The sequence below is a fragment of the Corvus brachyrhynchos genome, unplaced genomic scaffold, assembly GCF_000691975.1.
Source record: "Corvus brachyrhynchos isolate BGI_N302 unplaced genomic scaffold, ASM69197v1 scaffold32, whole genome shotgun sequence".
Taxonomy (NCBI): domain Eukaryota; kingdom Metazoa; phylum Chordata; class Aves; order Passeriformes; family Corvidae; genus Corvus; species Corvus brachyrhynchos.
Genome location: NW_008237919.1, coordinates 1074050 through 1086691, shown reverse-complemented (window position 1 = coordinate 1086691; position 12642 = coordinate 1074050). Strand labels below are relative to the sequence as shown.

General features: G+C 37.3%; 1 protein-coding gene across 4 annotated transcripts in view; it reads right to left on the bottom strand.

The window, feature by feature from the left end:
• Positions 1-12642, bottom strand: part of TFEC (transcription factor EC) — a 93543-nt gene that overhangs the window by 62385 nt on the left and 18516 nt on the right. Inside the window, exon 1 of one of the 4 annotated variants that reach the window (XM_017733108.1) lies at positions 9580-9704. The exons of 2 other annotated variants lie outside the window; for them this stretch is intronic. In XM_017733108.1, coding sequence (XP_017588597.1) covers positions 9580-9606 — 27 coding nt within the window. In that variant the 5' untranslated portion in view covers positions 9607-9704. Of the gene's footprint in view, positions 1-4366; positions 4461-9579; positions 9705-12642 lie in introns of those variants that run through there. One more of the 4 variants, XM_017733109.1, reaches the window with a different exon arrangement.

Sequence of the window (12642 nt, the reverse complement as noted above, 5' to 3'; positions counted from 1 at the left end):
AGCAGGAATTATGTTACACCAAAATATTTCTGGAAACAGAACCTGAAAATTTCTCACACTGCAGTAGAAAGGTTTTGTTTTATCATAATTAAATATATTAATGCTGATGAGCTACAGGTGCTGTCAATGATATAGTTCTGTAGTTATCTCATATGAGAAAGGTAAATGACCATCCTTATTTTGTGTGTTGGTCACACTGTCTGATATGACTTATTTTAGTAATTTCATTAAATACTGAGATATAGTAGTTGAAGTTTCTATGGCATCATAATTTATACAACAAAAATTTGAGCTGTCTTTACTGAAGTTCTGCAAGAAAGATAGCCTAGTATTAGAAATTAAAACTGAACAGAGGCCATCTTTAGTTTGAGTTAACAGTGGACTCTAAGAAAAAGTAATCTGAGTCATGCCATTATTGCTCAAAGTCATTACACTTCACTTTTCTATTTTTAGTCCTTTTTTTTAAATAGATGTGAAGCCCAGAGACTGAAGACTTAGGAACACTGAGATGAAAAAGAAGATTGACTTTTTTTATTAGAAGATTCACCTTAGAACAGGGAGGCAACATTTACTTGATCCACAGGCTAAATTTTGTGTAAGTAAACGTCTGGGCTATAGAAGTTTTTGAATTTTATTAAGATCTTTGTTTTTTTATTTCATTCACCGCATCATTCCTAGTTTTCATCTTTTAAGTCTGCCATCTCATCCACGTTTCTGTCGGGTGGTGAACTGCCTGGTTTTCAAACTATTCTAATGTTATTTCTGCATTCCCTCCTTTTTTCCCCCAGTGTGAAACATATCTCATGTTGAATGTCAGTATAGTCCACTGATGACTTGTATTTACATTTGCATATCGTATATGATGCAACTAAAGCAATTGCATTTCTGCAAAAAACAGCAGAAATGATAGAAGAATGGTTCTCAGACATACTGATTATATTTACAGAATTTGTGAAGAGGAATGGAAATTATGTCGTCAACAGAATGGAAGTTGTAAAGAGAAAAAGCAAAGTGATCTGAAAGGTATTTCCATATTTCCGGTTCATAAATTATGTGGTATAGATTGTGAATTTCCACTTACAGCACTATCATGATCAGTTCATATAATAATCAGAAAAACCCAAATTTTCTTGTTTATTTGTCCACTTTCAAATCAGTACAACTTAGAGCATATGTAGTAAAATCTGTTGCTGAACTGGTTTGCAGTGGAATTGGTTTTGGCTCACTGCATGCCTTAAACTGTCTCTGAAACTGGTTGTGAAACACACTGAACTTTTTATTTTTTGAGAGCCTGATTATCTTGCAAAACCTCCAGCACTTCCTTTTCCAGAATATGCTGAAAAGTCTGACAAGTCTCTCATGCTTTGTTTTCCCCTTCCCCACCCCAAACTTTCAGCTGTTGCTTAAGACTCTGACTTAACAAGGAAGTTCAGAGGAGTTTGACAAAATCAATACCACACACTCGATTAAAATTGATCCAAGATGTATGGTGAAGAATTTTATCTCAGGACAGCAAGGGTGTATTCCCTTGCAATGACTGAGGGACTGGATCCTTCTGGCAGATGAAGTACCTCTAACACAGCTTGGTAGCCATTTAGACTTAATAAATCTCAAAGTAAAGTTTTATCTGAGCTTGGTTGCACTTATTTTAATTGATCAGAATTACTCTTCATTTCAAAGTCACAATTCATTAAACACACAAAAAAGGGGGAAATTATTTTGCACTGCTATATATCACTTCATCCCCTAAAGCTTTTGTAGCACATCCAGCCATTGCAGGGAGTTGAAGAGAGGGATCCCACTTATGCAAAGGCAGGCAGCCAGATTGAGCAGCCTCTGAAGAAGGGAGGCTTAGAAACATCATGTGAAACTGAGGAAAACTATAAGTACTTCCTACAAGATAGCTCGCCTGAGACTTGAGAAGCAGATTCCCCTATCCTAACTTAATTTTTCCTGAAATAAACATCAAACCAACAGGTTTTGAACATACCTATATAGTCTCTGCCAAGATGAAAAGTTAATAGATCCCAAAGGGTATGGCTGCTTGATCAGCAAGGTTATTTTGTGCTTCACTCTGCTGGGGTTTGCAAGTGTTCCTTTACTGAACCGTGGTATAATTATCGCTTGCAGAAAAGAGTTTGTTCAGTTCCCAGCCTTGTGCTGACAACAGCCTGCAGCCCTGTGCTTTCATAGCTCAGCAGAGTCTGTCCATTGGAAGAAGGCCAGTTTCAGGCAGATGTAACCACAGTATTGACCAGCCCTTCTCACCAATCATCTAGGTGGGCAACATACTGGTTCCAGGAAGCCTCCCAAGGTAAAAGAATGACTGTGAAACAAAGCCTGGTCCCCTGCTCACTTGCTCCTCACTGCTTCAAGGTATCTTCACAGCACGACCCTCCTATGCCTTTTTGCCGAAGGATCCTCACAGCATTCCTGTAGCTTTTGGTGCAGGGAAAACAACTGTTTGGGAAAGCTCACAGTCTTGTCCACTGGCAATACAACTCTATCAGAAGCAGCTTAGAGTGGTGGATTAAAACAGAGCACACCAGGACAACACACAGCTCAAGGCAAATTTTGCCTTTTACCAACCTGGTTTAGAAACTTCTAATTTGCACCTTTGTTTTCTTAAACGCATTACATTTACAGCTATGTACACCCTAACACCTGCATTCCTCCAACATGACCAGCTACCCTGGAGAGAATATGGAGTGTGTTTCTAGTAAGAAGGTGTTATTCCTCACAGCTCCTGGTCACATTTGTAATTTCCCACATTTGGGTGCTCTTGACCTTGGGGAACGTGTAGCAGGTCAACATGAAGAGAAAAGAATGGTTTCAAATATGACATTGTTACCACTTTTTAAATTTCTTTTTTTTGTTGCATTTCTTTCATACAAATTCATTTCAGTTCCAAATGCAAGTTTTGGATCTTAAAATAAATTACAGAGTTGTGCCCTGATTATATCTAAAAGAGGCAGGTGAATTGCTCTGTGTTAGATCTTGCTTCTCCACAATGACTGTCTCAGCCCACATGTCAAACTTTTAGAATGACACAGATAAGATGAGCTAACTAGAAGCAGCTTTATTATATTATTTGGGATAAAAAACTGTGGATTTTTAAAATTAATCTTGATTTTAAATTAGGCATCTAAATTAGTGCTCAGTCCTGTCAGTTGCCACAGTAGTGCCAGAATACCTGTATGTATAGCTCTCCAAAAGCCAATTGATCTGCTCAGCATTGCAGGGAGCATATTGATTTAGATGTGAAAGTATACATTCAGGATATTCTTGTGAGAACCACAAAAGTGATTAAAGAATGCCAGTCTCCACTGATCTTATTGTAGACCATGATCTTAAATCACCTTCAGGCTTTGAATATTCATTTACATTTTGGACATCCAAATTTGAGTAATTTATCCATGGCTGTGGAGACAAAAAGACCAAGTGTCATTAAATTCTTTAGATACCAAATTGTACTTATAGGTTTGGGGGGCAGAGGGGTCTTTTCAGGGTTTTTTTTTTTTAGATCAGTGGGTTTTATTTTCCTTTCCCTTGGGAAAAAATTGCCTATATTTAAAATCAAGCTTTTATGGTGAAGAGTTTAGTTGTGAATGAGTATAGCTGTCTATACATCTACATGGACTTAACATCTGTACATACATGATCAGTAAAGTCACTATAGTTCTAAAAATTATTTAATAATAAAATATTAAATGGATCAGTGAAAGCAGTAAACTACACAATGAAAAAGTGTGCTGTCATGTCAATATTATTTGAATAGAGGCTTGCTCTGAATTCATCACCAAAACTTCCACTAAATTCCACAGAAGCTCCATATAAATAAGCAGTAAAAAGCATGTACTCTTTTATGTAGTACAAAAAATTTAATTTTATAGAACAGTGAAATTAAATCTTCTTGTCTCCTCAGAAAGCAGTTTGTTAAGTTAATGGTCTAACTTAAACCCCATTAGCTATGGTGCAATGCTATGGCTATAGAAGTACAATAGTTTAATTGTAACGTGGTCTAAATCTAGAAGGCATTGAAAACATCTTTTTAATCAACCACAAAAATACACTGCAACCTCAATGGCAGTTAAGATACAAGCATTAAAATCGATTCTTAATAGCTACACAATCGAGCCCTGTTGTGCAGTTGCTGCTCTCGCACACACTCACTCGAGAGGTGGGTGCTGCCTGCCAGCCTTGGAGGGGTTCCTGGGCTCTTGCCAGAGCTGCCACCACCACTGCAAGGTCCTGCATTCTCTCCTGCAGTCCTGGAACCCAGCTTAGTTCCTGCCAGCTGGTTGTTCCCACTACCAAGAAGCAGAATAATCCCTAGAAGCAGGTAGTTGCCGGTCCCGGTACTCACCCTAGTTCCTCAGGCATACCACAAGTGGCAGACATGACCATGCAGCAGGAGGTCAGTAATGCCAAGAGAAGCAAGCACAGGGGTTTCACAGCTTCTGTTTCCCTTCCCATGAAGGGTGGGGACAAAGTTTGCTTTTTAAGGAACTACTAAAATGTCTTCTGTATTTGACTTTCAATGTCTCTCATAGACAGTGCAAAGTTTGCATAACACCACCTTCTTCTCACAAACAAACACGGTTTTTTGAACTATTTTAATAGTTTAAAATTCTCAAAAATATATGAGAAAACCTTCCCCAAAAACTATAGCATAATAATATTCATAATATATACATATTGAGACTAAATTAATACTAGATGAGATGACACTTTCATCACAGCAGGGAGACTCAAGAAAAGAACTTGAATAAGGATCAAGGCTTTCTGTATTTAATAGGACAACTCAGGTCTATGAGACGTTGAAGACATGTTTACCTTGGATTGAGATTAAAAAATTCTGTGATCAGGATAGGATCATATAATCTAATTATTTCCTCCAAATTAAGAATAATGAGAAATCACGCTAAGACCACTAAGCTTTTTTTTATTCTTACAGTAGCACTTACATACTAGAGCCTTCTGGGAGGCAATTTTGCCTCTTTAAAGCCTAGTTTTTAATACTGCTATAAGTGTTATGGGCATATTTGAATTTTCACATTCAAATACTTTTAAACATGGGAGTTACATCCACAAGTCCTGTTCAGGGAACATGCACTTTCTCTCACACTGTATGATTCTCTGTGTAATATTAAATGATTTATCTAACCCTTCATGAGAGGCAAATACTGGAGGACACCAGTAATGACAAATGAGCTACAATTAGCATGGCATTTTCCTGGTTTAACTGTTCTTTACTTGAAAGCTACAAAAATACTTTGAAAGTTCTCACAAACAAGTTTTTACTGTATTGCACAAAACCAAATTCAAGGAGGCTGAGGTTCAAACAGCAGCTCACAATTTTTAGCAACAACACTGGGAGAAGTCTATAGTGCTTCTGATGTCAACAAGCAAGGAAAAGATCCAATATACCAAAAGTTGTTCAGGGACAAAAACTTCAGCCAGATAAAACACTCGGACACTGAAACAGAGCTGCTATCTTAAGTGCTGAAGATGACATTGCTATCCTGACAGCATTGCAGAACTTAAAAAGAGATAATAGGACATACACTTGCCTTCCCCAGAGCTCTACTCTTGACAGGGATAGCCTAGCTCCCCAGGGGCCCTTGAAAATCCTAGATGGATTCACAGGTCTAAAAACAAGACAACATTCACAGAAGTTTATTTTTTTTTCATGAGAAAACTCATTTGATCCTCCAGCCAGAAAAAATTCTGGCAAGTGATATAAAAACTGTCATAGAAGAGACCAGGAGGCAAAAGGCACAAAAAATTGAAGGCCTGGCCCTATGGAAGAGAGGAGACATGGGCTAGTCACACTCCTCATAGTTGGGCAAGACACATTAGCAGATACAATATCTAAAACATTGTCCTCAAATTTTCCCTGTTTCTATCTTCCACCTCAGTAATTTCCATGAGAAGTGGCTGGTCAGGATTCTTTTTTTCACCGTCCTTGCGCCCTTCCACTTCCTGCCACCCTTTTCCCTGAGATCCAGACATGATTTCTTATTTTTTTGTATAAGCAACACACTTTGCAAGAAAGTACAAACATTATTGAGTACAGAGGACAACTCCCTTCCAAAGCTATGAACATTTCCTTTAATCACTGTTAGAGAAATAATTAAATTTAAATGCCATTATTGTAATATTTTCCTGCTATATAAACCTTTTGCCTAATAATCTCAGAAGGCTTTGTCATGGTGAATATTGTTATCTTTGGAAGACTTGATAATAAATTTGGTATATGAAATTTTAGAAATAAAGCTTAGAAATAGATTGTAGTCCCTGCGTCTAATTACTGCCATCCTATGCTTTTCCCTTTATAGCACCTAAAAATTTGAGAAAAAAAAATACTATTTTCTCTCCAAGATCGATTCAGCCCATATTTTGCTAACAGTTCCTGTAAGGGACTGTGCAGCGGATATCAGGCCAAGTGAAGCCATACCAAGTTAAGATAAAAATTTTACAGCAAAGGAGAATCCAGATTTTGAGAAGTTTACAGCCTTTGAGATTTTCAAGCACATAATATGAGCCAAATGAAGACCCTGCTTCAGAAAGCATCCGGTTCTTAGTCACAGACACCTAAGGGTATGCTGAAATGCTTTTTCAGGGAACAGTGATTTGAACGGAAGCTCAGCACTTCCCTGACCACAGGCCAGCATGAATCCAGCCCCTAGGTCCCTTCCTATGGGAACACCAGGCAGAGGGACCCTTTTCAAAGGAGGTCAGCCTTTGAAACATGAACTGACCTTCAGCAACCAAGACTCCCTTCTCTTTTGCAGGCTTTGTGCACTTTCTATTAGAAAGCAGTGCAATGAGTTATATTTTAATTCTCATCTGCTAAACGTCCTTAAAACTCTGGAGTTGTTCCTGTTCTCACTAAAGGAACTGAGTATGTTTGAGAGACACAACTGTCCCTCAGCTCCTCTTCCTCTGCATTTCCCACTTACATTTAGTTCTGCTACCAAACCAAATCCATTTTTAGTGCATAAGAGTTATTCTGATAATCAGAAGTTAAAAATATGAGATCCCTGTGTGTTTCAGGGAAGCTTTCTCTGGTCCAAAAAGATCCAGGTTGCTGCCTACAGTCACATGCAGCTTTCTGCTGCTTCTCTGGGGTGCAGCTACTCGCAGGAGAGGGAGAGCAGGGAATAGGCTTCTACTGTTGTCACTTCCAGCAGAGAGAAGAAAAGCAGAGGGTACCTGATGGAAAGGATGCCCTCGAGAGGGTCCAGGTCCCACAGTCCAGCCTAGGATCCCAACTTGTATCCAGCTGCTACAGTCAAAACTCCAACCCCAAATAAAGATAGCCTTTCTTTCCTAGTCACATAAAGGGGAGCTGTTTAGGTAAGCCCCATATCATAAATACATTATGATATCCAAAGTGAGAATATCAACTTCCCTGCAAAAGCATCTCCTCTTTTATGGAGGTTGATAGGTGAGAAAATGGAAAAGTTTTACATTTCATTTAAAATTGAGCGACAGAACTTTCTAAATCAATATTGGTGCCCTCAAATCTCAGACAAAAAAAAAATCTGTCAAAGGAAGAGAATGACTGCTCTTATCATTCTAGCCATCAAAGTTATTTTGATCAAGTCTGTGTGTATTTTTAATAATGATTTTCCTTCTCCCCCAAAGTCTTGTTATTCACTTGAAGGCAAAATTATACAAAAAGAGGAGCAACTTTCTGAAAAAGTGTAAGAACCTCTGGGATAGGATCAATCAGTATTTTGTCAACTAAGGATCTTGAATTATATGTGTGACAGAAGGCACTTGTAGCATGGATCTTCACAATGCAGGTAGTTTTTACATATTTATTTTAACAACATATAGCAGAGGCAAGACTAAAAACAGTTGACTCTTTCTTTCCCATCCTTAAAAGTTATTATTGTGAAAATATATCTATATATTCATGGCATTCATGTCCGTGTGTGAAGAGATGGAAAAGACTTCCTCAGTGCTACAAAAAGCCTCCAAAAGAACTACAGTTTGAACTTAACGATTCTGAAATACTCTCAAAGTGTTTCATATATCATCTAAGCCATGCTGAGATTTTCACAAGAAATCTCTACCAAAACCACTTGGAATCACAAAGAGTGAGAGCAAACATTCTGACTAACAGCTTTGTCACACTAGGCTTGGACCACTGCTCCCAGTGCTAAGCAGTGTTTTAATATAAAAATTAGAATTTTTTTTAAAATCTAAGAAGCATTGCTTAGAATTATCAAAAACCAGCTATTCAATTTAGAATATCTGCTAATAAAGCTTTTCCAAAGCTGTAGTACTTTTTTCTATAGCACAGGCAAAACTATTGATAAGGCACATGTTCTAATGGAGGAACCTGTGTCATAGAAGACAACAATAAAGAACTACGCACAGATCTGTGACATCATTATTTCAAACAGTATGACTGCACTTAAAGGGCTGGGCTGATGCTGTTGGTCATGGTCACATATTTGCATTTATAGCTGCATTTTTACACTGGTAATTCATATATGTATTTGAATATTTAATAGAAAATTGCTGTTCTCTGAAATATGACTAAAATGAAAATTAAGTACCACAAGTTGTATCAGAATTTTTTTATCTAATTTTATTATTACTCATTATTCTACTGTATGATTTCACAATTATAAAACATAGTCCTCTTGAAATGAAATTCTGCATGAAGCTTGTTCAAGCTCTTTCAGATCAACAGTGGTATAATGGAAATCAGAAGCTGATCTGCAAGACTTAGATAGAAAATAGTTTCACCAGCAGTTACCTCCTCATAGACTGTCAAAGGAAAAGGGAAGTTTTTATATTGCTGTCTATAAGAATAAGGAGCACAATTTGCTATTTAAAACACTTAAACCATTTTGTGTATTTGCTATGAACCCAAATTCAGAGTAACATCTTTAACCAAGAAGAAAAATAATTTTACATCCATTTGTGCTTACAAGCAAGCTTATAAATTTAAACCACTTCTCACATTTTTCAAATAATATATTAAAAGGGCAGGCTTTAGCTCTAGTGTCACAGATTTCAACTATAAATGCAACTGTATTTACTATGATTGTTAGAAAATAACAACATTCACTAGGGAGAAATGACCATGGCAAAATGACAGTAGAGCAAAGATACACATCATTCACTCTTTGAAGATGACTGTTGTAATATTCTGCTTCTACTTCTTCTTTTCTTTATCAAAAGCCATTCTAATTAATTAAATACCTCCTCATCAGTTTTACCAACATTTTACAACAGCATTTACACTAGAAACAAACAGAACAGTGGAGATTCCATTTCTGATTTCAGAAAAAAACCAAAACAACCTCAAACCCTCAAGTAAAATTTTGCAGATCAGAAAGATATTTTTATGGATTCAAAATAATAAATTTTCCCTTTAATGCAATGCCGCCAAAACAGGGAGAGAAAAGTCTCTAAACTGTCGCCATCAGTATGCAAATAATGTCATGTACATGTGACACATGATGTCAGGAATTCTATTTCATTTCTTACAGCTGAAGGAACAGAATATATGTGCTGCTACTCTAATAGCATTTGAAGCAGAGTTATACATACCTGCCCATACCAACTGTATTCCAGCATTGTAACCTCAGTGAACACCAAGTCTTAGAAAACTCAGAGCAAATTCGTGAATACAAACTGTTTCATGTAAGACACAGCCTGTGAATGTGCTGCTACTTTCCCTTTCAAGGGAGTGTGATACACTCTACAACTTTTGCTTAGCCACCAGCACTGCTACAATCATAGCTTTGTTGAAGTGTTGTGCTCTTGCAGCTAAAACCTGTTGATAATGAACCTGAACCCATTATTTTGAGTCAATGGATTGAAAGAAATAGGGCAAAGAATGAAAGCCACAGGGCCAATTACCAGCATTCTTTGATGTATTACTTGCTAGCACCCACCAAATCACTTTGTGTCTTTGTCTTGATCCCCTCTGTTATTCATTAATTATTCTGGAAGGGTTAGAGTTCAGATAGCTAATTGCACAGACAGTCTTACTTGGTGGGGATTCTCCCTACACTGACACTTTCCCCAGCTGTGCCCAGCCACCTTGCATTATGCCAATTAATCCAATTCTTGGCATTTTTGTACAGTCCTCCAGGTTCTTTTAAAGCTTTGCTTTAATATGTTTTTCTCAGGCTTGTAAACAGAGACTGAAGAAGGCTTGTGAACTAGACAGATAATATTTTGCCACTGTCTTCTTCATTCTTTACGGAGATCGCTGGCCCTAGTGACCCTGTTTCCCTCCCCATACGCCTGTTGCTTTATTTACAGGCATGGTGTCTAGTACTCCTTTTGCATTTGTAGAAATGAGACTTATTTTACAATATTTACTTTTCATTTTCAGTTTTTCCCTGCCCTTACCCACTCTTCACTTTTATCAGAACTGATCTTTGTTGAATTGAGAAGTAGATATCACTTTAAACAAGTGATAAGAGACCGTTTCCAGGAGAATAGTCTTCTAATTAACAAAAGGAAAATACCTCATTTCATTGTTGATATTAGTGCTAGGAATATTTCCATGTACAAAATTTTGTAACAAAGAAGGAATGAATTTTAATAATGAGAATACAAAACAGGGAAATAAAAGCTTCTGTTCTGTGAGGTCAAAAGCCCAGGCTATCATTCACAAACTCAGAACTGTTGATAGGCTACAAATTCCAGAAAATGCACACTTAGGACTCTTTGTTTTCACCCAAAATGGGAAAGATTATGCCCATTTTCTGGGTTTTGCCACTCATTATATGTTTGTTGTTCTGCTGCTACAGATACCTGCATTTCTGCTCCTACAACCCTAGAAAATTGGTAAGCTGGAACTATAGTTTGGGGGCACAAATCAGAAGGGGCAGGGTTAGGACCAAGCCTATTCACAATTAGATATACCCTATTTTTTATGTAGTTACACTGCAGGCAATTTTAGGTCCTCACAGACACTTCCATATGTCTGGGAACTGTGTAATCAATGACTTTACCTGAAAAGTTGGAATGTAAAGAAAAGACGTAAAACTAGGTCCTGAGAGAGTACTGTGAGATGAAGTATGCACAGGCAAGAGGTCCTTTAAAAAAGCAGTCAGCGAAATAACCAGAAAACATCAGCCATGGAGAACATGCTCTAATTACTTTCAATTATTATTAGCAGTACATAATTATCCAACTATGTAATTATTCTTTTTCAGAGATACCAGTTAGCGTATAACATTGTACTGGAGACCTTATAGTGCTTACTAAAAATTCATCCCAGGAATGTCATCCTCAAATTACCCTGAACAGATAATACAATGAGTTAAATATGAATGCTGAAGTCCAAGGTATAGAGAAAAAATAAGGTTTTGTAATAATTCTGTTTTAAAAAAATTGGCAGTGTTTTAGCACTTCAGGTGATCTGATCGCTAATCTCCATTTGCAGGTAAGAGAAATCCAATATCCTTCAAGCAACCAGGTCAAAAGAACAGTTCAATAATTACAGGAGTCTTACATTAGAATCTGTAAAACACCCAGGAGCATAGGGTAGTTTAGGAAGATTAAAGAAAGAAAGTTTGTTTATAGATTTCATTTTTCTACCACAAGAATCTAAATAAGATTAAGATGGTGACTCTTCCCCTGTACAAAGTCCAAAGAGAAAGTTATTAAACACAGTTCTGTGACACAAGTTATACTTTGCATATATATTCAGAGCCCCTCAAGCTCCATCTTCAGGAGAACGGTGCGCAAAATATTTCTGTTAGTCTAAACAAAATACAATCTCTGACCAGGCATCATAGACTGACCTGTTGACTGGACTAATGCAAAACTCATCATCCATGAATTCATATTTATTAAGCCTTCAGTTTAAACTTGGTTTTCATTAGCTCTGTTAGCAACAAAACTAAAAACCAGAGAGGTCTGTAAAGTAATTTATTTTTCATAGTTGTGTCCATGCAGAATATATGGAACATTCACAGTCCATGACTTGACTTTTTTCTCATTAAATATAGCCTGAACATAAGGTTTTGTCTCATTAATATGAATTTCAGGTAAACCAGGTATCACTTAATTTCTCTTCAAAAAATCATAATTTTTTAACATCTGAAAATTAAGATTGTTTGTACAAATAGGAGAATGTTAACCTAAAGCGTATGAGTACTTTACATCAGTGCCGCAAAGTTGGGCTTGCAATACTATAGTCAAAAATTCGACAGGCTAAAACATTCCCAAATAATCATTCCTTAAAAGAGAGGTTTGTGCTAAATCCATGGACTACCAAAATTGGTGTTGTAAAATCCAGCCTCCAAATTCTGAATCCCTTGATAATGCCGAAAATATCACATAAATGGGGGAGTCACCATGTATTGTGTTACCAGGAGCTGTGCTGAGGAGCACTTTCACCAGGCAGAGGAAGGTAGGAAGACCTCTGGTCCTCTGGGATCTTACCTCAGAATGTTGCTCACAGAAGACTAGGCACATTCCAGCATGTGACTGCTCTCTCCCACTAGTTTCTCCTCTCTCACTTGAAGAATGCAGCTGGCATTATTACTTACAGTGCTGTTAAACTGAGGCAATATTTGCAGGGGCATCTGACCACACAAGTTGACACCTCAGTCTCCAGGAACCCATCACAGCATTTAAACTAGAGATGAA